Source organism: Ischnura elegans, chromosome 5, assembly GCF_921293095.1.
Source record: "Ischnura elegans chromosome 5, ioIscEleg1.1, whole genome shotgun sequence".
Classification (NCBI taxonomy): Eukaryota; Metazoa; Arthropoda; class Insecta; order Odonata; family Coenagrionidae; genus Ischnura; species Ischnura elegans.
Genome location: NC_060250.1, coordinates 69,676,314 through 69,703,285, shown reverse-complemented (window position 1 = coordinate 69,703,285; position 26,972 = coordinate 69,676,314). Strand labels below are relative to the sequence as shown.

General features: G+C 38.8%; 1 protein-coding gene and 1 long non-coding RNA gene across 3 annotated transcripts in view; one reads left to right on the top strand and one right to left on the bottom strand.

Moving 5' to 3' along the window:
- The window catches only part of LOC124159034, a 250,000-nt gene that overhangs the window by 25,564 nt on the left and 197,464 nt on the right, over positions 1-26,972 (bottom strand). The window lies entirely within an intron of this gene.
- On the top strand, positions 11,177-25,507 carry LOC124159033. Of its 2 annotated transcripts, none has more exons than XM_046534521.1 (7): positions 11,177-11,386; positions 12,654-12,974; positions 13,465-17,535; positions 18,532-18,806; positions 23,114-23,497; positions 23,800-24,052; positions 24,920-25,507. In XM_046534521.1, the coding sequence occupies exons 1-7, from the start codon at positions 11,332-11,334 to the stop codon at positions 25,183-25,185; spliced, it is 5,625 nt and encodes a 1,874-aa protein (XP_046390477.1). In that variant the 5' UTR covers positions 11,177-11,331; the 3' UTR covers positions 25,186-25,507. The 2 variants fall into 2 exon arrangements, with proteins under 2 accessions (XP_046390477.1, XP_046390478.1); XM_046534522.1 differs by lacking the exon at positions 24,920-25,507 and adding an exon at positions 24,190-24,279.

The following is a 26,972-nucleotide window of genomic DNA, read 5'->3' as shown; positions in this document are numbered from 1 at the left end:
ACACCAAAATTGCAAATATTCTTAATCAAAAGGGTCAAAAGGGATTGTTCTAGGTTGGGTAAAGAAGCAGTTGAATCGACACATTATAATGTTATTACTTAAAACTATTTCTTATTCACTAGGAATTCCGAGAAGAGTTTATACATATTATTCGCCAGGAAAGTGTATAATCTTACATAAAAACGCATTGTTTTCGTATGACTGAACTTCAGTTTAAGTTCAAAAGAGGTAATTTTACACTCGTGCTTGATGCCGGGGAAAATAATGTTGCTAGGATTAACTGTTTCAACAGACAAATCAAATATATATCTACGAATTAAATAAGCAGCGTGGAGGCCCAGTGGGTCTAACGCTAGGATATATACCGAAGGGTCTCGTGTTTACACAGAATTAAAGCCTTCGGACATGAAAAACAAAAATAATCAGCGTGAGAGGTGGCCATAGAGAAGGAACTGCCCCCGAATATGTGAAACTCACTCGCCTGTAGCTTTATACTCGAATAAAAATCAATCAATGTTAGTCACATCAGCCCCGAAGACGATACTCAACTAGAGTCGATGGTAAAAATGAATATTCAGACCTGATGTACCCGAGTACCTGCGGACGCACAGTCACTGGGAGAACATGAAATCTTTATACGGGGTGGAGAAAAATTATTCACGAAATTTTAATCTCTGCTTAGTTGATGCCAGTAGGAACCAAAGTGACTATGATATTTTGGTCGAAAACGCACCATTTTTAAACTACAGAAACGTTGAGCCAAGCGCTCCAATTGGCCACGAGTTTACCCTGTTGCAGGATGCCTAGAGTACATCGCGATCTGCGGTAGGCTAATCATTCGAAGTCGTGAGTTGTCCAGAGCATCCGGAATAGGGTAAACTCGCAGCCAATCGGATCGATTGGATCAAAGTTTCTGTAGTTTAACAATGGAGAGTTTTAGACCAAAAAATAATAGGTAATTTGGGTTCGTACTGGCATAAGCTATCCTGGGTTAAAATTTCTTTACTTTATATGGTGCGCTGTAGCATCGCCTATCCGAACTATAAACCTCGGTATGGTTTACATGGTATTTGGAGGAGGCGACCGACAGCTGAGGTCATTTGCGCCATGAGGGAAGGGTAGATGAGGAAGGATGGAGAGAAACCCGGCGTCGGCATTAGACTGCTCTTAACGAAAGGCACCAAGGGGACCACGGCTTAACGTCCCATCCGACGGACGGAGTGTTGCGCTTGAAATGTCCTCCACACAACATTCAAGCAAGGATCGGGCAGTCTCTGAAAATTCTCTGCCGCTGCCGGGATTTAAACCCGGGCCCGCCGGGTGGCAAGCCATCACCCTAGCCACCACACCGACCCGATCCCCTAAACCTTGGTTTGAAGTACTGAGTGAGTGAGCCTCCTCATGACGATGGGGGATGAAAAGTTATCCACTTCACTCGCTGTTTACATCTAATAACCGTAAGCAATGAATGAGCTCCCCAATCCTACTGCAATCCCCTATCCCCAAATTACAGCTATTGAGCGGCAATAATGGTAGAGGACGGATGGCGTTACCCAAAAGGAGACCAATATGATAAGGCGTGGTGATAGATAAATCAGAGTATCTCCACGTTTACATAATTAATTTATTGATGCTTACTAGGCAAGACCCTTTACATTCACTGACCACTGACTCAGGTACTTAAAAAATCATCCCAGCCTCCTTGGCACCAATACAAAATATGTTGGCACCACTTATGTTCGCCAAAAGGAGAATACGTCATTTAATGGTGAGATAAATTTGTGACACCATGCACAATATGACATGCTATAAGATCTTTCGTTTACGACCCGCCTGCCTCCGATTTAATGGCTAAATAATTACAGCGAGGAACGAAACCGAGCCAAACCACAAACTTTTTGAGCGAGGAAGCATTGGGGAGATTTTGCTTCTGCTTAAGAAGTGTAATTGAAGGTGATTAAAAAAGAGAAAATTTAATTTTCCTTTCATCGACGCGATCCCAGATGGCGTAAAAGCGATGCATCACTGCACTAGAAAAATTGGCAACTTCCCCTTGAAAAGTATTTTAACACACTACCGGCCTAGCTTGTAACAACATCAAGTGTTGGCGACGTAACAGAAAATACCTGTATAAGCTCATAAAAATAGTTTTCATGAGGAAGCTACCAATTATTTTTTAAGTGCAGGGCTTCAATCCCAATGGGTTCGTTCATTCAGACCCGAAATCACGATTAATAAAAAACATTGCCCACTTTTCATGTGTTGGTCACGTTACTAGATGCAGGTTTATTAACTCGTCCGGGGAAAGCCACTCACTGAGGGAATGAATTGATCAGAAGATTGTAAAAAACAACGAAGCGTAAGACGTAAGCGTAAACGCGAGGTCGCACAGCAGGTGAGAAGCATTGACCCACTCGTATAGAGTTGGTGATGTCATCAACTTAAGTGCGAAAGGGTTGAGGCCATAGATTTTTCACCGAAAATAGCTCTTGAAGCAGGCGACGGATCTAGAAACAGAAAAATACTGGTCTGTTAATATTTTAAAATCAATCACAATGGCCAACAAAGAATAATTTGGCGAACGAGCCCAATGATCGCTCAAAAAATTGAACGGTAACAAACGGGCTTTACGAGACCAGAGGACCACAAGTGATGGCGGTGGGTCCTCAACATGGTTCTCCCCCTCCCTCTTTCCCTGCACTTCCGTATTCTTCTCCAATGACTCCTGTGTACCCCACTCTCATGTATGCATGCGGGCCAACTGTGACTCGTCGAATGTGGCTGGCGCAGCGCGTTCGGAATTGAATAATACATCTTGCCTCCAGATTTCCCCGATGGCTGGCTAGCTACCTGCTCTCTCGCCTCATGGGCCGGGTTTTAAAAAACAGCGGAACAGAATACGCCCGCTCTGTAAGAAGGTCAGTGTGGGGATCTTTTGTTCAAGCGCCCGAACTATACACACTCACGAATGGGTCGCGGCTTGTGGTGAACATGGAAAACGAATCAATGGTGACGAAGAGTAACCACCCAGGCCAAGCCTCAGGTTGATGAGTGTAAAGAAGCATTACGATCACCAGCTCAGAATTGGCTCAAAATGTTATAGTATATTATTAACCAAATATGACAAACGCTATTTTCTCTTACTGCATTAGAACAATTTTCGATTACTATAATTATAGAATGTAATGGACCGTTAAATTTTTACATAAAACAAGACACACAAATGTACAAATCAACTCCCTAGTGTCAACAGCGTGGTCAATCCGGCCACGCGTATAGACCTAGATGAATGGGAATATTTTTACGTTAAACTTGACGTGTAAGTAAAAAAATCATCAAAAAGTCCTCGCTTAAGGAAACTATCACATTGGCTTACATGAATACAGCTCAAAATTAAATAAGAAAGTTCAATCATTATTTCATTGTCCACGAAATATTCATTCTTCCATTGTCGTTACGGTCAAAATTTTCATTTATTCGAACAAAGGAAAACAGCCTTATCGACACAGTTTTTAGGTAATAGCCAACCAGTTTTCAACTTCCACAGTCATTCCCAAGGCTAAAATGAATATTTAGGTCGAAACCTGAGTCACTAATGCGAGATACATTATAAATCATGCTAAGTTGTTTTCATTTTTTTCAAAATAATATTTCAAATATTCAAGATGTTTCGATCTAGCCGCTCTATTTCATTCATTTCTAATTTTTTAAATTTGAGGAGGAATTTAAATTTGATTTTGAAAGGTTTAATTTAATTTTAATACGAGCAAGGTGGGTTTCTCCGAGTTTTCTTAAAGGTTGTAAATACAGCTTTTCCCTTTGAAAAGTTGCGTGCACTCATACGCCAATTGTTGCAAAAGAAAAAAATCAATTTTAAAAGTATAATGCCAATTGCATTAAAATTTCTTAGTCTTAGCCAAAATCGAAATGATGAGCAGCACCGTATACTATGGCAATACCGGCCGGCCTCAGTGGCAGGTAGGATAAAGTCCTTGCCTGCCACACAAAAGGTCGTGGGTTCGAATACTGCCGGGGTAGTTTGCCCCAATATGGATTTTCGTGTACGTCTGATTGTTAAGTTAAAAAACCCCAATGTAAAACGCCAATATTGCTGTTTTCAGTAGTAGAGGAAGAAATAAATAAAGCATTGCATTTTTTACAGATGAGGAAGATTTCCCCACATTTCATTCCAGTAGAAAACAATAAAATGCTCATCTTCTGAGACAGCTTATCAAGGACGCAGAGAAAGATTTTTCCACTTTACACATTGGTTAAAGATTACATAACTTTGCAAAACTATTTTAGAAATGGGCCGAAAAAAGAAAATTTAACAGTTGAGGAAGCAATAATTCCATGCATTTTTATTAAATAAAGAACTTTAATTTCTCATTTCAAATTCCATGTCTTTTTAATGTAAATATATGACACCATACTACTCGGTGATAATGTCCTATCACTTCTTCATTCTTCTGCGTTACTAACATCGATGCAGCATGCTCACGGGTGGCCCATGGCCCTTGTACCGGATGCCGCGGGCAAAATTTCTTCCTCCGCACTAAGTTCAAACACTCCCGGTGGAATATTGCTGGAACACCATCGTGGAACATTGTTGCGCGCCGACGTATGTACCATTGTCTCCGATGTACTGGGAGCGGACACAGTGGCACAGTGGAGAGGAAGTGAAACACCGATGTCGAGAACCGGGTCGACTGAGGGAGCAGGCATTATCAATTCCGATGTATTTAGGAGCGACTGTTCAAGATACGACCACCGAGGAGGGAATACATTTCTTTCACAAGGCGGAGTGAAGCAACCATTGCTCACCAGGACAAACCTACTCACATGAAGCTCCATACTGCCCTTTGCGTATCGTCCTAAAATATGGATGGGAAGACAAATTCTATTGCAGCAAAGTGACGAAAAGGCTTAACAAAATCCCTTAAAAATTTCCGCATAGTATAAGATCTAGACTACAAAATTTTAATACTCCACAAAAATACATGGGAAAATTGCCACGTATTTCATATGGTTACGGGAAGAACAATCATTTACATGATAAAATAATTCGTTAATAATTTAAAATGTCTAATCCTAGTAGTTTAAATAAGTTTTCATTGGAGATTTTCCAAGAAATGTCCGAGAAATTTCTAAAAAATAGTAATTACTACCAAAATTCTACCACAAGTTGATAAATCTGAGTATTAAGAGTCTTAAGATCCTGGATACTGGAAATAAATCAAAATTAGCTTACTTTCATGGTGAAAGAAAGAATAGAGGAATGATAATCAGAAAAATTGCGAAACTGAACATAGCCACCCCACACTAAAAAAACTCCTACTTATATAAAAGTTTTGTGTTGAAAATGATTCCATCACATCGATGGATTTCGCGGCAATAGCTTATCCAGTCGTATTATTTACGGATAAGACCTTACTACTAATTTTCCCACATTATTGTCTAGAAAAATAATATGATGACAACGGGTTCAAAAATATAAACCTACTATGCGTTGCCATCATATCAATGCACCCCTTTTAACTAAGTCGGGAGATGGTTCCCTATATTTCCTCTTGAATAATTACGCGTCAAAATTTCCACCCAAATAGATAAGGAAGACGGGTCGTGCGACACTCACTTGTCTCCATCCATTTACTTGCACGATGAATCCATCCTCCGATGACATCGTATTTACGGTGTGTCTCCCACATTTTTTTTGCGCACTTAATTTTCCAAGGATGGCGGTGCGGCGGGTGAGCATTATGGATTCGAAGACGCTATCGAGAAAGTCAGTGCCTTCCTTGAGACGATCCCTCTCCCCGTTCCCTCTCCTTTGAAAGGAACAAATTACGCAACCACTATCCGTAATAAGGGGAATTCATCGCTTATTCATACAGCTCTATAATTTCCATAAGCCATGAAACATCCGATAAAACTCCTTCGAAACGCCCGGATCAAGTCGATATTTAAATATAGCCTTGAGACTTAAAAAGGGTCCACGCGCAAGAGACGCGGACCAGAGGGACGTCTGTATCGATAAAAGCGATTTAAGAAAAGCCGTCGTTGATTAACATGCCACGACACCTATTTCACTCATTTAACTCATTAAACCACAATTTTCCTCTACGTGAACGTATTAGGCATTATGCCGTATATTAAATAGTTCAACCCTTAGCGTAGCGTTTATAACGACCACGAAACATGACTACAAAGTAATGGAAATCATGGGGTAAAAATTGAAGCAATTTGACTCCAAAATAAAGCAGATATTATTCACGTAATATACCCAGTTGATACATGTAAGTTTAATCAAAACTTTTAATTCAAATGCCTAATCCTCTTCATGAGTCCGAAATTACATGTGAATAATATTAAAACGCGAAATAAAATTTAAACCTACAAATAAAACAATTCCATGGACTAAAACAGAACAGCAATTAAAGTTTGGGAGGGGGATCGAGTACAAAGGTTAGGATATTTCAATGTTTACAAAATTTAAAAACTCTCCGTTATATCCTTACTCTGAGGTATTTTACTAAAATGTACTCATTCTACTATGAGGTTACTCGTCGGCTGTTTCACTTCGAATATTTTCTTTTTACAAAAAATGCATTTTCGCGTTCCCCTACGAGCAGCCACAATGGGGACATTCCAATCACCCATAAAACTCAACTTATCTCATCGAGTCCGTTTTGGCTACCTACTTAATAACGCTTACATGTACCATTCATTCCTTTGACTAATATCCATCCTTTTATGATCCATGTACTTTAGTGAGCAACGGCAGGGAAATAAATTTCATTTCCATCCTTCAACTATGAATTTCATACGCTTTACGCTACAGACCACGCTTAGCATCTACCTACCAATGGCTTACCGATAGCCAATTAACAGATATTTTAATAGTTTGAAGGATTGCATACTTAATTTTGGAGGAAACTCAAGATCAAACTCGACTGTGGTCACAGCATGAAAAAGTAAAAGAAAAGGTAAAAATATCTACGGAAATATATTTTTGACTCCTCCTGAACGGCACGTATGCATGACAAGTAAGAGGGCCACATAAGGGATAAATAAGAGGGACTAAGGTGAAATAAAATTTGGCGATTGAGTAAATACACGAGCAAAAGAGGGAAATGAACCGACGTATCATAGGCAGAAAGAGAGGGCTGCCGTAAACCTGTTCTAGGATTTTAACACGAATAATAAAATAACATTTGAAGGTAAATTTGAGAGATGGATAAAGTCACAATAACTATTGAAGCTGATAAAAAAGGATACAGAAAATTATTCTTTCATTTTACTTTTTGACAATTTTATCAACACTATTTTCGGTTAATGTCGCTCTCGTGGGAACTACCGACGGTCAGTCCCTCTAATGAGGGTTAACCCTCGCCTCCGAGCATAATCCGACCCTTTCCAGAGGACCCAAGCTCACGACTGACGGACCCAAAACACAGGGAGGGCCCCCACCCATATGGGCCACATTTTTGCATTTTACAATTCTTTCAGTGCTACCTACAATTTATTGGCTCTATCGTCTTCTTGATCACACCAGAAATACAGGCGTATGAGCAGTGGGCAAGTTTTTCAAACTTGCCCACTGCTCATACGCCCAAATCAATTTTCAAATTACATCAACAAAAAGTTTGATGTAATTTTAACTTAAATGTCTCGAGGTGATTCGGTGATCCTTTTCTTATAATCCCAAATAAACACAAATTTTCGATGAAAAACGGAGTCCTCCAATTTGTATCGTACCGACAATAAATATCGCAAGACAGCAAATAAAGTAGGTTATATGAAATGTAAAATAAATGTAGCACTAAATAAATTAATCTTATACACAATTCAATCGCTAAAAGATTCACATTCAACGTCCGTCGAGCACGGTACTACCCGTGGCAAGCAGCTAGCTCCGAACTGTGCCGCACGTTCGAAAATTCGATCTTAATTTCGGCGTCGCAGGTGGTCGCAATTCTCCTTTAGATATCAGACTCTATAGGCTTTGTTGTATATGTAGTGAAAATATCTCGAGGTAACTCGGTGATCCTTTTGTTATACTCCTACATGAACACAAAATTTCGACGAAAAACAGGGTCCGCCATTTTGTATCATAAATAACACAACTGAGTCATGAAAGTTGCCAAGAAATAACAACAATAAAACGCATAATAATGTTGTAAATTTTTGTTTCTATTGAATAATTGCAGAAGGTGTAGCATTAGTTTTAACATGCTGAATATCGCAAAAAATTCAATGCTGGCAATTTTTGAAAAATTTGTTGAACTTTGAGGTCAAGTAATTTGTTTAAAAAAGTAGCCAATGAAAAACGTTTAGCGTCAAAAAATGCACAAATGTAATGACAAAAACTGTGAAAATTTTTAAATTCAGCACTTTAAAAAAATCGTTTTTGAGGTTTTGTCCAGCTTTTTTCGATTTCAGCCCACTGTGTGCCGTACAATATTAAATTTATGAGGAATAACAAAGGCTTTTTTTTACATATCATTATTCCACCAGAGTGTTCTGGAACCGGGAGGGGACGAATGGATCTCGGGTATAAAAACTAGGATATATGCATATCGCCCTCGAAGCGAAATGAAAATGAAAACTTCTCCCTGCCTCGACCGCCATCGCTCCAATTCCCCTCATTATGCAACACCATCACCACCCCCACTAGTCAGTCCCAGAGAGGGCCCACCCCACACAGCCAACAAGAAGAGAAAGAGGAGGAAGGGCAGGCCAGTAAATCTTACCACCCGCCAACATCGTCGAATTGGCAGGCCGCTGCGAATTCATTGTCCTACGGGTGACCCTGGAAAGTTGTGTCCGCCACGCGGATTTATATATATATGGGCTGTGGGGGGAGGGAAGAAGAGCGTGTGCCTTCAGTCAGGTGCGGAGCGCAGTTTAATTCACCAGTCGAAGGGATGCAGAGAGAGGGAGAGATCCGTAATGTATTCGGGAAAACTTAGGGCTCTTTGAAATGACCCAAGAGGCAGACTTCCCTCTCTACGTCCACGTGAAAGCGAGCACGATGACAATGGCTTCGAGGAGCTCTCAAGTTCCTTGAGGATGATACCAGAAACACCACTTCTATCGAGAATATAAACACTGGGTTTTTGTCGCAAGAGACGGCAAGGTGGCATACGAGTCAAAAAGGCCCCTGTTTGGCTCGAAGAGCAAGAAACTGGAGACAAGGAAACAGTCCACGAAAACAATGGGGAGGCGTGTAAGTAAAAGATCTGAACATTCATGTCTCTTTCTTGTGAGCCACAATTAACTTCCACCGCAGAATTTTTATGTTTAAAGAAATTAATTTATTTTATGTAATGGGAAGCACTCCAACTGCGGCTGGATAAAATTAAATCTGGGAAATGGAAAAATCCCATTTATTAAGCCTAACCTGACCATCTTTAATTGACCCTTCGATCAAGTGAGAGGGCTCATCTGAACCGAGTTCTCCTGAGTTCAGTTATCTAAAATAGCAGCCAGAAGAAATTAAAAAACGGGAAAATATCTTAAATACAGCCCAGTCACGGATACTAGCTGTGAAGGATATGAAAGATTTTTTTCGTTAACTTCAATTTTTTTACCTTTTAAAAATATTATAAGCTATTCTATATACACACTAAATTTGTGTATTGTATGACGCTAGCTGTACAATGTACAATTTTCTCCTTTGAGGCAACTCAAATTTATTCATCATTATTAATCAGTAATTCGATTCAATTTTTTAATATGCATTTGAAAGCAATAAATGAACCACGGTGTGACTCAGTATCACAAGCATGGATCATTAAAAACTGATAAGAAAAGACCTTGTATGAAAGTCTAAAAAAGTCTCTGAGACTTGAACAAAGAGAAAGGTGGACGGAAAAAGTGAAGAAAAAGTGCAGATCTGCAAAAGAAAGTGCACCCGAGAGGATTATATGCTAAACGAGGGCACATTGGGCATGGCGTATCATAAAAACATGTTCGAAGTAATAGGAAATAAAAAATTGAAGGGAAAGCGCCAAGATGAAGGGAAAATACAAGGGAGAACAACAGGATGATTGTTAGGGAAGTAAAAAACTGGGATGGGCTAGGCTCCCATGGAGGGCTACATATCCTACGTTAGTTATTCTACCTAAAGTATACATACATGCTGGCAGAAAGCGCTGAATATGAGAGGCATATTCCCAAAAGTTCTAACCTCTGTAGATACTCCCGAGGATCTCTAAGCATTTACAGGATTTAGTCTCACAGACAAACAAGCTCTGTTTAGCAGGCAGATTGAAAAATCATATCAGAAAACAGAAATAGGTACAAAACTTTTGGCAGGAGCACAAAAATGCTTTTTCTCAAGGCTCAAGACTTTCAGAAAGAGAAGTCAATACCAAAAACCATATCAGGGATACCATAAACCTAATATCGGACCATTAACAGCAAGTTGCATCATTCAATTTAAAATAAATTTATAAAACATCACTCAACGAAATGTTTCGAGAGCATTAGAGAATGAAAATATATTAGACGGACACCCGCGACGAAAGAGAAACAGCTACTTTCAGGAAAAGAAAAATATGCATCACAAATAATTTTATAAAAAGAAAGAAGGAGGTTCAGTAGAAGCACTATCATGATTAAAAATTCTGACAGACAAAATTCAAGGAACGAATAATATCAAACATTAAATAAAAACGAAAATGGTGAACCACGATGGAAATCTGGGAAATAATTCATAAGGGGCAGGATTGCTTCCAAGGACAGGAAGTTTGAATGCGCATGATTCATAAAGAAGATAAATGGAGAATAGAGTGAAACATACGGAAATTATCCTACCTTCCATTAAAATTTCCAATACGATGGTCCCAGTCATTCAAAAGCGACCTGGGGTTCGTGAAATCACCAGAGAATAACACAAAATAATACAGCGTGAAACATTTTTTTCCGCAATTCAGATACGGTACGATAGAAGACAAAAGAGGTGAAATCAGCACGTACTAATCACGCGACAGTCAGTATATGTGAATATAAGAACTAACTCGAACCTATTTTGATATTTTCTTAAGTGGCTGAATGTGGTAAATCCTTTTACAGATACTTAAAATAAAACGAGGGAAATGGAAGGAAATCGTAAAGAGCTGATGCCAACAATGTTACTCGTTACATTGGAGACGGCGAATCAAAACATAAACAAAACATAGCGAAAACTTTGAAGGTGTCTTTTTCCTTTCCTTCTCACCGGTGGTAATATGTGTAAGATGGCCATTTACATGGGCATCTTAACACCTGAGGAACGTTTGAATAACAGCCCAAGATTCTCATACATGAAGGACACACGCTTTGTTGATGGGAGCTGTGAATGCCAAGGATGTTAATAAACCAGCGGAATCAAAATCAGACGGTAAGACAATTAATTACAATTTTTGATTAATTATAAAACGACTACGCAGCGCATACAGTAAAAAAACCTAGAAAATATTTTAAGTGATATAATGAACGCAATAGGTTTGTGAGAAAATTTAAAGGATTTGCTGTCATATGTTTCCGTGGGGTAAATAAAATAGGGTCAGGAAGCGCACAGCACATATGCAGCTGAATGTAAAGAATAAAAATCACTGGTGCTACATTAAATTGTGTTACGCGTTTACTAGTTTCCAGGCCACTCATTAAAAAGTTCTAAAGTCACCCATTTCAAATGTTTATTCACATATTATTCGTGGCATGAACAAATTGTTTCATTGAAAAAAATATAAGTAAGAAAGTTTGGGAATATAAGAGCAAATTGTATCAGTCTTTTCAAGCAATAATTCAATTTATTAACAAGGAAAACCGAATAAAATGATAAGAAATCCCGTAAGATTAACTATGACAATCATACGATAGGATGACAGAATGATTTTAGACCTAAGAAAGAGTTCAAGGAATCTATATGCGTATAAAAGTGTCGGTGTTCGGCATCGTTTTCCTTCTAAAATTAATTTTCATAATCGGTCACGCATTTTTAACCACGTTAGCCGAAGATATACTGAGGAAGTTTTTAAATTTGATCTCCTTATTGCAGAGAGTAGCCACAATGAGAATTAATCAATCACTCGTCGATAAGGGCCGAATACACTAAAGTAGTCCATAATTAAGAAAAACGAAGTACTAAATCAAAGCTTATTTCTCATTTCGAATATTTCACGCATAAGCATAGTCATCTTCCAGCTCAAATGAAGATTTTGCCGATGTGATTTGGTCTGAATTATACAAACTTCAGATAATTAAATGCTCTATGAACAAATTGCGCGAATTTTTCCTCTCAGAAATGCACGCCTTACGCAGACTCTCGCAAAATGTAGAGTTTCCTCACTTTGTGAACAAAAGAACAAACAGAAATTGCAGAACCCTTGATTCGTCAAAATATAGTGCAAATAAATTAATTAAGAGAACTTAGAATAAACAATTACAACGGCAGAACGGTCCCATGCATACGAAAAGATAAATGCTTGTAAGGTGAGTGCTAGACAGTTTTACATTCATTGCATGTTCACTACATTAATACTACTAAAACAAGAGAGATTGGAACCAGTGAGAAATGACACGGTATTCGCATGTAAGCATTCAACATTAGAGCAAATTTTCATGATTCTACTTGATTATTAAATACTCTTTGTGCCTTTACGCAGAAGGGTGTAAAGAAGAGAGTACCAGCCATGGAGGTGAAAAAAAGGATGACGGCTCGCCTCAAGTCATATCTCAGGACAAAATGCCCCCGAAATGTCCCAAAACTGGAGGTATATTGGGATTTCCAGTGTCAAAAGTGGTGTTCTCTATCGGTACCATAGATGCAGAAGATACCAGGGAGCAGGAAAAGAAGGAGAAGCAACAAAGAGAGATGGAAAACCGGCAGAAGGAGAAAGAAGAAAAACCAATTGAATCGGAAAATACAACACCCATTCTAAGTAGACTCAATATAAAAAGGATGCTCGACGATAAAGTCAAAAAAGGTAAACTGCCACATTCCTCTATTACTTAGGACGCAGCGTCCTGTTTAAATTTTGGCGGGTTGTCTCAATTACACAAAAACAAATTACATTATGTAGATTTATTTCATTAAAATTATCAGAAAATGTAGTTTGATTGTACTTAAAAAGGAAGAAAATAACCTGATCCATTACGCAAACCAAATGAATGAAAGAATCAGTATCAGTAATGATTATCGTGAGCTAGGACCACTTTAATGCTAATAACGAGAAGAACATTTCACCTTGAATATTTCACTGATAACTGGGAAAGACTACATCAATAAACTAAGGGCTACAACAAGGGCTAAAAAGGTGCCGGCAACCAACGGCCCGCAGGCTTGAATTGGTGTTGCTGAAAAGGGCGACACAACTTGGTTTTTACGAAATATTTTAACTTGGTCAAGGTTACCGGCCCCGGAGCTAAACATTTCATACAGTTAAGAATTGAATTGAGATCAATTATTTATTTCAGGGAAAGAATCAAATACCAAATCCGGCCGCAAAAATGTGCAAAAGCACGAAGTTTCCGTTCAGACGGATGATGAAGTAAACAAATGCTCAAAGACTAGAATCAAGGAACTACGAATACGAATAGCCGATTCGTCAGAGGACAACCTGAATACCCCACTCAGCATCATGTGGGTGAAGGAAAAGGACTCTCGCGGCCAAATACACTACAGGAGGTGCAAGACGTGGAGCGATTCGGATGTGAGCAGATGGACGGATGGGAGTGACATAATGTTCCAAGGGAAAAAAACGAAACAGAGCACTCACGGCCTCGTCTTGTCGGGTATGAAAAACACCGCTATAAATAGTACCAGGAGAGTAAAATTCACGGGTGATAACTCCGAAGCGGAAAGTGAAGCCGAATCGAGGGACTCCGATGGGAAAAGTAAGTGGAGCATGTCACCGCGCAAATCCAACTGGTCACTCGATCTCCCGGAGTGTCTCAAGCGAAAAATAAAAAGAGTTGCCTCCATTAGATTGTTCTCAGCGCAACCTCCCAGGTCTGATGATGAAGACAGCGACTATTCCTCGGTGGTGATGGAGAACGACAGAGAGGAGGAAGAAAACAAGGGAAGATCAAGTGAAAGAAAAATGCAAATGGCACGCGTGGCGGAGGGAAATTCGATGAAGAGCAGCACCCAAGACGATAAAAGCGAAAGATCACAAGAAAATCCGAAGCAAATAGAAGAAGCGCGGTCCACTGAGTACGACGTTGAAAGCAAAAATACTCGCGGAAAAGTTAATCAAAAATTAAGGGAGAGATGCTGCTCAGACATGGGAATCAACAGTGAAAAGAATTTCGAGGGAAGCCATTCTACGATAAATTCTGGTAGCAAAAATGAGGAGAGGATTAATGGGCTAAAAGCAAACGGAGAATCTGCAAAAAGAAATTTCGCGCCACGGACTTCAATGGAGGGGAACGAAGAAGAGACAGATGAGGAATATAAGAGGGGAGAAAAGGAGGGAACAAATTTTCAAATTATACCTAAAGATGATAAACGCAGTTCAGAATCGGAGGGTAGGAGATCATATAAGTCGAGTGAGGAAGAAAATAAAGAAATTCCTGGGAGCCAAAGAAATTTTTCCGATAAAATCGACCAAAATCAACCCGATTCGGAGTCACAAGAGCAAGAAACCAATGTTGAGAATGAAAGAGACTCACGATTGGGGGATGAGCCACACAAAGATGCTTCTCGACACGAATCTGGCATTGGGCAAAGCAGCACAAAAGAAGTGGGGCAGTTTGATATAAGAGATCAAAGCGTAATGGCGCTGTTCAATATTGAATACTTCTTGAGGTCGAAATATTCCACCACGAACACCATTGGGAAGAAGTGTGGTGCCTCAGCAATCAATGAGAGAGAAAATATCGCACGCAGACCTAAAATACCATACTCGATATTCAAGAAAGATGAATATATACTGAAAGAAGAAAAATATGATGAAATAAAAACGGACGGCAAAAATTTCAGAGAAAACAGCACGTTTAATCAAAATCACCAAGACCTCAGGAGTAGAAATGATTTCCACGAAAATTTTCTAAACAATCACGTTGAGCGACAAAATTTTCCTACTTACGCCGAAAGTCTCGATAAAAAGTGCAGCATCAATAAATGCGAAGGAGGGGATACAATGAATGCATTGACCAGAAATGAATCTAATGCGTCTTCAACAGTCGACGCCGAGACGATGCAGAAGCTACCACAATTTACAGATCCTTGGTCACCAAAAATTACACCGAAGAAGAAAGGCAATATATTCGATAATCCTTTAACTATAACTTCTCCCCCAGTTTATTCGAGAAAGTGTGTTAACCATAAGTTTCATGCACACGCAAGCAAAAGTGTGATGGTAAGAGAACTAAATGAAGGGAAAGGAAATAAATTGACGAGTACGAATTGTTTCTCGGACTCCGAGACATTTGATAGAATAAAGAGGAGGAGACAGATCAACCAAGAGCGTAGACGAGGAGAAGGAACCAGAAAAGGCAATAGATATCAAGAATACCCAAGAGGAGGCAATATAATAGAGCGAAATTCTACTAGAGAAAGCCAAAGCAATCAAGGAATTGAGAATACGAGGGAGACATCTACATCGTTTAACGTACAATCGCATAACCTTGAGAGAGAAAAGGAAATTAGCACTGATACGTACAAAGATGAACTGAAAAGCATCAAAATCAACACACAATCATGTTCATGGGATGCTGTTCACAAAGTCCACAACTGGCAAAACCAGTGTGAAAAGAAAACACTGCCGGCCGAAAGTTCGCGCTACAAAGATGTGTGTACGTATGGAAAAGAAACCGCTACATCAACAAAAAATTTCACACAAAATAATTTTTTTCAAAAAAAATCCAAGAGCGAACCTAGTTATGATAGAAGCAGCGATAGCCAAAAGAATACTAGAGAAAATAGAATTTGGACCACATATAATGAAGATAAAAGTATGACCGCAACTTGCAACGTACATAATGCTTTATCTGACAGCAAAAATTTTCCACGCTGGAGTTGGAAAGAGGATGAAAACCTTGAAGAAAAAATAAAGAAGGCAGAAAAAGTAAATGGACATGAAAGCAATGTAGAGACATGGATGACCACTGAAAATCAAGAGCATGGGACGGAAACGTTTCCAAGAGCGCATGAAGGTGATGGAAGAGTATACAATCAAGAGAAATCCAGCCAAATTAACAAATTAGACTTGGAAATGAAAAACAGACAGGTCACAAATTATTGTGGTAACAAAGCGACACGAGAACGAAGAAATTCATTCTTGACTTTCGCATCTCTCATTAGCGCTGGTAAAAATCAAACGCCGAAAAATAATACAAAAATCGATTCAAAAAGAGGTTTAATGAAGAAAGGGAGGATTAACGTAAGCATGCAATGCAGAGATCGGAAGGGCTCATTTCCAAGCACAAGCACTTCGAAGTCACCAGGAGCCACGGCATCCGATTTTACTAAAGCTCACACAAAAAATTATCTCGAAAGAGCAAACACCAATTCGGATGATGGTGCCAGTAGTACCTCGATCAATTCATCTACGCAGAATAAACAGGGCACACAAGCTAGCCAAAAGGACGGAACAAAATATAACGAGGGCCTGCATTCCAAAAGTCCGAGCAGCCTTTTGAAAACCGATTACGCAATAAATGACGAAGGATTTAGCCAATTAAAACGACCGTCCAACTCAAAGGTGAGCTATAACTCAACGAGCGCGATAGTGAATGACGGAGCACCGATCGTCGAAAAGAAATCAAATCCCATCACACGCACATCCATGATTCCACGTCTTGTGCACCAACATGAATCACCAATGGACAAAGACGTTAAGCACGCAAAGGATGCAACCCAGGATGCCGGAAGCACAACTAGTTCGGCAGAGGCGAGGAAAATTCCACCGATAATGAAAAAAAGAACGCAATTTTCCCAAGTAGGTTATTCAAAACAAGGAAATAAAGCCATCCAATGTACTCCGCACAGGGTAAACATCAATAGGAGAAATAATAAACAAACAAAACCTGTGAATCGAGTTCAAAACCCCGAAACGGCCAAAAACTACGAAAAAAGGAATCATTCACTATCAAGAGACCATGGTGTTATAATGAAAACAATGATTAACAAAGAGCTTGAAAGGGATATGAAACTCTCTAGACAAAGCAAGCCCACCGATTCGATTCACGGAGAGTCTTCTCACAACGATATTAATAGACCTTATATAGGCGAACAAACACATAAGGTAACAGGAAAACCTCCAATCTGTGCCGCACCAAGGAAGCAAAGGGACCTGGAGTTGTTTCCAAGTGGGTTGGGTGTCACACAAGCTGCCATAAAAAAGGTAGAAGAATGGCAAGTGTTGGGGGCAGCTGTGGATGGATATTCAGAGGGCTATGAGCAAACGAACGAAAGGAAAACGAGGAAAGAGGGGGAATCGTCCAAGTCTGTCATGGAAAGCATAATAACTTCCAACCAAAAAGCTGTGTCAACTGGAGACGGAGCAGAATGCTTCAACTTTGCTCGAAGAACCAGCCTTGAAGGTAAGGATTGTAAAAATACTAAGTTGCATTGAACACGGAAATTTATAGCCCTAAGTTCATGGCAGCACAAACCTCTAAGAAAAAAACGACCAAATACATATTCTGTTACCAGTAACACATTGCAGCACCCAACGTAAACTACAAGAGTGAAATTAATTACAAATTTTTATAACTAATATTTCCCGTAATGCATTTTCTCTGATGCCCACCGGCATATTTTTGACTTAAGTAATTGTAGGGAGGCTATATTGCACGCTTAAAAGCCACATAATTTCCTAAAATTAGTTTAAATAAGTGAAACATTGAGAAATAACAAATTTTGATTGGTTTGTTCATAACTTTAATTTTATAAATAAATTTTTGATAAGCAAATAATTTAACGAAGAAAGATGCAAGAAAATGACATATGAGCAGTCAATACCAACCATTAGAATTACTACAGCAATCAAATAAGCATGAATTCAATTTAGAATACAATTAGTGTGTCTTCCATTTCAGACTAACAGCCTCCCAAAAACCAACACCATTGCTAGTTAACATTAAATTAATATTAATTCTAAAATTATTCCGCATATAAAAATTTTAATTCATCGTCTTTCAAAATATGATATAGCGAAGCGTTGAAAAGCGAGATGTGAATGTTAAAGTAAAATTTGATACTACCTTCAACAATCGGAAAGAAATAATTTTTAGGTACATTAAAGTAGGTTTTAAAGTTATCAACAATTAAAATATTACGGCTTAAAATAATGAACTTAAAATGACAAAGACTATTACAGAAACTGTAAACATTGCATACTTTCTAAATACTTCCACATTCCAAAAACATTAAACCAACAATTGCGCGATTTTCCAAAAAGAAATATTTTTTCCAGGTTTTTATAATGATAACCTCATAATTTTGTTGAGATATATTTTTAATGATCATTGATTTAATAATGAAATTGAAATATGAATTGAAATAAAAATTATAAATATGTTACCTCCAAATTTTAGGATGCGGCAATCAATCTAAGGAATATCCAAAAAGGGATAAGCTCCATATGAATAATTCCAGAGGGATGGAGGAAGAAATTTCTTTGACAAACGATAGTCTAGAAAGCCAATCAAGTAAAGAAGGAACAAGTACAGTAAAGAGCATGAAGATGAGCATGAGGGCAGTTAGCTGCAAGCTTTCAAAATTGATTGAAAATGTGTCAAAGTTAAAACTCCTTCATGGGAACAGAGCAGAATCAAAATCATTAAAAGTGGATTCAAATGTCGATACGCTGGTAAGATATGCTCTTTACTTAATTTTTAACCCTTAAGTAGGCGCGCGGGTTCTTTAAAGACCCCATGGGTGTAGCAAACGCAATATTTTATAACAAAAATTGCTTTCGAAGTTGACCTTTTTAGTACTTTCCTAGGACACCTACATACAGCTGATAAATAAAAACCTCTATTTTTTAATGGATCAATTTCACGCAAAATAATATTTTTAAGCATTCGGGTCTTTTTAGACCCCACGCGCCTACCAACGTTACAAATGTAGTGTACCAGGGACGCCAGGTGGTGCGTTCGTCTTCCTTGTACGCTACCCTCCTCTCATTTCTAACTTAAGTGCTGGTCATGAGATCCTTACTTAACCTAATAGTGGGTTCAAATTTAATTAAAATGTAAGCAATGTGACGCTACGAAGGCCTGCAACATTGAAGATGGAATGGTTAAGTTATATCCAGATCAAGTAGAATCTTGCGGAGTCAGAGGAACACCGCGCGCTCTTTCTCGTGTATTACAATTTATTAATCGAAGATTCAAAAGCGAGGAGGGATAAAATCAAACCGACACATTGTAGAAAATAGGTGCTTTACTTTGAAAGAATCCCCTCACCCTATCATTCCCTCCTAACCAACCGTAGGCTTTTAGATGACCCCCTCCTCCTCTGATTTAGTAAGGTAGTTTATGCTCGTACCCATAACTACTTCCTCTCTTACCGTGAAGAGAACGGTGCTTTGCAGGGGAAACACTTCTTGAGTGAACAAGAAAACTGTGACTGTAGTTGAAGCTTCCTCGGAGTATCTCGGGAACCCGCTGATTTTTCTTCTTCTATCCAGGGTATGTATATGAAGCGCTTGTACATTTATGGTACTCTTGATTAGATTAAATAATATTGGCAATTTCCACAAAGAAATCTTTACTACGACCGATTTCGAAGTGATACTTCATCATCAGGAAAGATTTATTTGTGGCAAATTGCCAGTATTATTTAATTATTTTATTTCACCACATCACGCCTGAAACGACTCTTTTTTACTCTTGATTAGACTCATTTCTTATTTGTGCTGTTTATTTGTTATCAGTTTCATGCCGGCATCGAATTCGACACATATCCTAAAAATATTTGAGTTTGCCCTTCGCGGACAAGGTGAATGAGCAAGAGGAAGGAGAAAGAAACCGCATCCTTGACCTTCTTCGGGATATCCCCTCCGAGGATGAAAGAGATTTTACTGCTTCGGAGGAAGAGGATCATCTTAGTGAGTCGGAACATGATACGGGGACAGAAGAAAGTGGTGCATCTGATGATGAGGTGTGTAGTGCCAACGACTCTCTCAATAGGTCATCCTCATTAGATTTTGTTGGAAAAGATAAGGTAACGCGTTGGAAAAAGCTTCCACCTTCACGCAGAGTTAGGACCCCACAAGTGAACATTGTGTCTAGTTCGTCGGGACCATTACTGCAGGCAAAAAAATGCAAAAACCCCTATCGAATGCTACAGACTATTTTTAGATGATGCTACTGTAAGTATAGTGACCATATGCACAAATATTTACATCTCAGAGATTGCTTTGCTATTCAGTAGAGATCGAGATGCAAAATTGACTGATGAAGAGGAGATGAAGGCTTTCATAGGTCTTCTTATTTTGTCAGGTTCAATTCGTTCTGGACATCAAAATATCCGTGATTTATGGGATAGAGACGGGTTTGGAATCGAAATATTTTATACTACAATGAGTATGAAAAGATTTTTGTTCCTATTGCGTTGCGTCCGCTTTGATGACGTAAAAAACAGACCACAAAGACGTGAGCATGACAAAGTCACTGCTTTCCGTAATGTTTTTGAAACTTTTACCTCTAACTGTGAAAAATATTACAATTTAGGAGAGCTAACTACAATTGATGAGCAATTGGTTCCATTTCGAGGTAAATGTCCCTTTCGTCAGTTCATCTCAAAGCAAGCCGGCAAAATATGGGATTAAAGTTTTTACTTTGACGGATGCCAGATCGATGTACACAAAGACTATGGAAGTTTATCTTGGAACACAACCAGAAGGACCTTTCCGCCTGTCAAATCGGCCATGCGATGTTGTGAAGCGTTTAGCGAAAACAATGGCAGGCACTGGACGAAATATTACAGCTGATAATTGGTTCAGCAGTATTCCCTTGGTACAAGACTTGTTAGAGAAAAGGATAACATACTTAGGTACCATGAGGAAAAACAAGGTTGAAATTCCGCCAGAATTATCTAACGCTAAGCAAAGAGCTGTAGGAACTAGCATTTTTGCCTTTCAGAAACACTTGACACTCTTATCTTACATTCCGAAGAAAAACCGGAACGCTATAATGATTTCTTCTATGCATCATGATGCTTCAATTGACGACAGATCAGGAGAAATGCGTAAGCCTGAAATCATTACTGACTATAATTATACCAAGTCAGGAGTGGACACTGTAGACGAAATGTGTGCGACGTACAGCACTGCGAGACGTTGCAAACGTTGGCCATTAGTTATGTTTTTTAGGATTCTAAATATCGCAGGCATCAACGCGCAAGTAATTTATATGTCCAATAATGCCGAACGTAAGTTGGTTCGGCGGTTATTTCTGAGAGAGGTTGGTCGAGAACTCGTTCATGCACAGATTAGGAAAAGAGCAGCATTCAATTCTTCGTGAGAAAGTTTTGAAACTTTCAGGGTCAACATCTTCGGGGCACAGTGAGTTTGATGTGCAAATAAGAGCTAGGTGCACCATTTGCCCTAGAAATATGGACAAAAAAACCAACCGCTGTTCAAAAACTATGTGTTTAAAACATATGAAAACTGTATGCCCTCATTGTTTTGATCATTTAAATGAAAATAATAAATGACTAACTTAAAATTTTTCATTGTTTTTGAAATTATTGCTGTAACCCTCCATATTAGTACAGAGTATAAAGTTTTATGTGCAGTATATAATTATATAAAGCCCTTCAAATTGCGATTTGAAAAAATATGTTCTAATAATTAAATAAATAAGAAAAAAATTGTTTACATATAACAAAATTCTGAACAATTGATATTTTGATTTGAATACATCTTTAGTCGATAATGAACTACTCCCTAGATGTTAAAGTATGATATTCAGAGATAAAAAAGTGAACATAATTCGACATAAACATTTGCTATATAATAACAATATAAATTATTTCTTTCAGCAAAAATTATTAAAATAATGTCTTTAGAGAAAAACATGTTGCATTAAAATGTTATGTACCATTTAAAACGTTTGTAAATGATAAAATACATGAGTTATGTACCCGCACATAGTGAAATAAGCAAATAGGGGAAAAGAGATCATATTAATTAGCTCAACTAATAGGAAATAATTAAAGGTACTTAAGTCGAATTATCCAACATTCAGCATCTATCGTAAAATATAGCATGTAAAATAAACAAATTTGGTGAAGTTATAAACAATTCCGCATGGGGTATTAAAAGACCCCACGCGCCCACTTACGTTACAAAGTGAGGTGCGCCTACTTAAGGGTTAAGCGCTTAAACAAAAGTTGACAGTAACCTACCGTTGAAATGCACAAGATAACTTAGTGCAAGTGTCTTGCTCTAACAATAAGTTAGTTTGTGACAGATCTTGAACCAGATGATGGCTCAGTGATTCGGATCGCGTCGTAGGAATTAAGTAATTGTGTAAAATAGTAACTACCTTTGACTTCAATATGTCGAACTTAACGCCTGAATCGATAGAAAGTTTGAAAAATATTAAAGTATGAGGGTTATTAAATTATATGCAAGAGCTATTCCGAAATTAGGAGGGTATAATTCATACAGAAAGATCATAAAAATATTGATTTAGAAAACTCATTCAAGGAACTAGTTTCACAGTCCAACACCCACGCTGGCCCAACAACAGGATGCTATGAGACAATATAAAGGCGGTTTTCGCCCTATCTGTCTCCGAGAACCTAAATTAATAATTTTTACAAATACGTCCAGAACATACGAAGTCTGTGTCACAAGTAAAACAAGAGAGTCTGGAGGACTCACTAATCTCGTGGCAATGATGTTCAAAAAAGATGAACACTAAATTCGTATCTTATTTAAAACATCATTTGAATAATAGCTTATACTAGAAATTATCGAAAACAATGTATAATGATTTATTTTCCCTAGGATATTATATACAGTAAAATGCGTTCATTTTTATTGCGAAAATGTGTATTTCACCTTGTGTATCTTGATCGCATAAGTATTTGTATGTTTAAAACTGCATTATGCCATTATGTAGCGTGATTGCCTGGTTTGCTAACGAGTTACTTTCTTGGCAGAGCATTGGGGAAATAAGCGGCTGGCAAAATGAAGAAGACGGATTACGACCCGAGGGAAGTGAGGCTCTCTCAGTTCAATTCCTACACAAACCCAGGCCACTGAGCTTCTCTCTGACGGCCCGTTCGAACACCAACACTCATGGTCATTCGGATGAGAGCACGAGCGATGGCACGGGGGCAGCTGGGGAGTTATCAACGACGTCGGGCGAGATTTCAATACGAACCGCCCAAAGACTCCAGGGACAGATAGACGTCCTCATGGAAAAATTTTTAACGTTACTGGATAACGTGGAGAGAATGCAAGAGGAACATGTTAAGAAGACTGGCCGGGAGGAAAGAGATGGTGAAAGAGAGATGAAAGTCAAAAGAGGTGCAGGAGGAAAGGTAATGTATAAAATATTGATAATTGGGAACACGTTACCTCAGTTTTCTCAGTCATTTTTCATGATCCGTGGACGCAAAAAATCATCCACAACCAATATTTTCCTCTGTCGAGATTCAAATTTTACTTTTTTACGATATTAAAAGATCACATCCATTCTATACAAAATGACAACCCCAGTGAGTAATAACCCAATCGAAATACTATTGAATAGGCCAGCTCGTCAATATACGAAAAAAATAACACTCCTAAAAGAGTAAAGTTTCAGTGGGTAGTAAAAACGTTATTTTATTCTTTGAAATAGGATTCACCTCAAGGTAACGCAGAAGTCAGCCAGATGATGACCATAAGTGGATCTCTTCCATACCAAGGCATGACTGGCATGCTAACATCAAGAGAACCGACGAAAACACAGGAAACAGCGGAGTGCAAACGGAGATTTACCCGCAACAGAGAGATGGCGCTGTACGAGATATCTAACTCTTCCAAGCTGGTCCGAAAGGAATCAAAATCAGGATCTTCAAGTTCAAGTACCTGGAGCAAGATGCGGACTAGAAGTAATAATTACATTTCTTTATACAATTTAATGCAAGAAATAAGAATAATTTGGTAACATAATTTGTTTCGAAAACTCATGACCGATCATGATAAAAAGCAGCTCTAAAATCCAAATTACAAAACGTTTTACTTCAAAGCGAAAATTATGGAAGCAGTTGTGAAGACGAATCTGCAAGTCACATCATGCTTCTTTCAACCTAGGGGTTTTAACTGTTGTGTAATCGCCCGAAGGGCGGATGGTGCAAGGTACCTTTTTTACCATGTGATTATATAATTATAATACCATTTAATAGTCACCATGAAAACGGTTTATCTTGGTTATCCAGCCTTTTCGACATTTTTTTTAATACTCTGATTTTAATGGCATAAAATAGTAAAGGTTGGACGAAAATATGCAATTATAATTGTCTGAAACCATAAATCTAAAAATGAGTGAAATTACGCAATCGTATCGTTGATACTAGCTTAAAAAGCTCTCGTTTGAGTAGACAAACTTTTTTTTGCTTCAGACAATTATAACCACACATTTTCATTCAGTCTTAATTATTTAATGTTCTTAAAAAATGCATGAGCATTACATAAAATGGCGAAAAGGCTGGATATCCGAGAAAACCCGTTTTCTCGGGAGCTACAAAGTTCATCAAAAAAAAAGGTTTGGACTGTCATAGCTCAGTAACTAAGTTGCTTGCTTATGAACAAAGATTCTTAAAATTGTCTCCCCCACCATCTCTTGAACCTTGCAGATTCCTCCTGAAACACCCTGCATAAAGTTTTGTGATCCCCTCAGTTTTTTCGTTTCTCTCAAAAACCAAACGTAAACTATCAGATTCGCAATAATCCTTTCCTTGATTTTCAAACGAACGCAGGCAGCGTGCTGGTTGGGTGCTTGAGCGGCAACGCGGGAGATGACTCGTCCGAGCAAATGAGCAGCGCCGACGAGCATGAAAAGGAGGACTTCTACGGAGACCTGATCATTGAGGAAAGCGACGAGCACCACCAAGTGAGAGCTGCTCCCTGGAGCGACCGAACCGGGAACGCCGCAAACGCACGAAGAGGGAAGAAGGAGAAGACGAAGACGTCCAAGAGGGGACTTTGGCCCAGGCGAAGTGGAAAGAGACAGGCGGACGGTTAGACAGCGGTGGAAGGTACAAGGAAGGGCCGACCACCATTTTGAGGGCCTGTATACTACGGAGACGCAATCGAGTTCTGATCCAGAGCGGAATCAAATCTCTTCCACCACAACGAACCGCACCGCGACGAACTCCGGACGAAGACGGAGAATATCAGTCATCGCGCTAACCACCTTAAATAAAAAAATGAGAATTTCGAAGGAGGCTTTTGCGAGCGAATAGGGCATTAATGAGGTCAGCTGAACTAGAGCTCCCAATGGGATAATTCTAAGGGTGATAAATCGTTGAAATAATACGTGGACAAATAAAAGAGGCTTCATTACTTATACACAGCGTAATTGGACTGCTTAAATAGTGGCATTTTAACATTTCCACGGGAATGAAACACTTATTTTTAGTACGTAAGTATAAAATTAATTATTTATGAATTTTTTACATGGAGTTACATTCGAAGAAGATGGGATTCATTCGTTAAAAATAAGGAAATTCATCAAATTCAGCAGAAAGCATCATGTCAGAGGGTTTACGCCAAACTATGATTAATAGTGTGCGTAATAACTATAAATCTAGGGAAACAAAGGATTATTTTATGCTCTTTCTGGAGTATTGGCCAGAGTTGGAAACAACAAAATACATTTTTTTAATAAGAAGTTGAACGTATTAAATATACGCAACATAGGATTCTACACGGGGGATCAATAACACCTAAATAAGGTCTTAATCTCAGAATAATGTATTCAGGCGAAAAAATATTGAATCGCGACATTTAGCTACTGAAATGTAAAAACTAATGCCATCTAATGTCAAACACTTCCCTTACAATTTTATTTGGCTGATTTAACCGTCATTGATCATGAAGGCTGCAGATACTTTCAGATAACTGAATCAACATATTTCAATTTTGAGCATTAAAAATAGAACTAAAACAAATCCACAACCATCTTCGTACACGCCGTAGTACACAGGGTACGTAATTGCGAAGTTTAGAACAGCAGTTTTTTCTCAATATGGCGTGCAATTGTAAGAATGCTTGAAAGAAATTGGGCCAGGGGCTACTTTGCCATCTTGAATCCAAGCATTCTAGCATGCGTTCTACAAATTCGCTGCTTTACTCGACGCAACTTTGATTACGCCTTCGTACACACGTTAGATTGTGCAATTACGTGCCCTGTGTAAAACGGTCTTATGAAAGGTACTGGGAAGCCAAACACAACGATCACAGGCATAAGGGCCTTGAAATGTTGGCAGATCACTTTTCAGAATAATGGCCTTAATACCCAAATCTCCTCAAAGGAGCTCTGAAAGGGAGGAAAATACATCGAAAACGACGCTAAGCGAATGCAACGAGTTCGTAATCAACCCGAGGCCTAAGCGGCAACATAGGTGGGTAGCTGGTCGGATGCCTTTGGCTCCAATAGATGGTGAAGGGCAATACTTCCGGCGTCGGCGCATTAAATGTGTCCTTGAAGACGTTCTTGCATTGGACGGGGATATAAGACTTGAAGAAACAGCGGCTTGGAGTTGAGCGTCTTTAATGCAAGGATGAGATGGAGAGGAAAGAGGAAGGTGCATAGGAAGTGCAGTGCTGATGGACACGGGGAGGTAAAAGTGAGAAAGGCTAAAGCACTCGGCTGAGATTACAGACGCTCAACAATCCCGACGGTTGGTTAGCCCAAACTTTAAAAAAATCGTCGAAAGTCACTCGAATGAGAAACTAGAAGTATTCACTAATGAGTGAACACAGAAGAGACTCCAACATTATAAACAAATTGGCACTTGTAACGGCAGA

Coding starts and splice junctions, on each gene's coding strand:
- LOC124159033 (XM_046534521.1), top strand. CDS start 11,332: ATGGGAGCTGTGAATGCCAAGGATGTTAATAAACCAGCGGAATCAAAA. Junction 11,387..12,653: donor AGCGGAATCAAAATCAGACG/GTAAGACAATTA, acceptor GCCTTTACGCAG/AAGGGTGTAAAGAAGAGAGT. Junction 24,053..24,919: donor GAGCAAGATGCGGACTAGAA/GTAATAATTACA, acceptor AAACGAACGCAG/GCAGCGTGCTGGTTGGGTGC.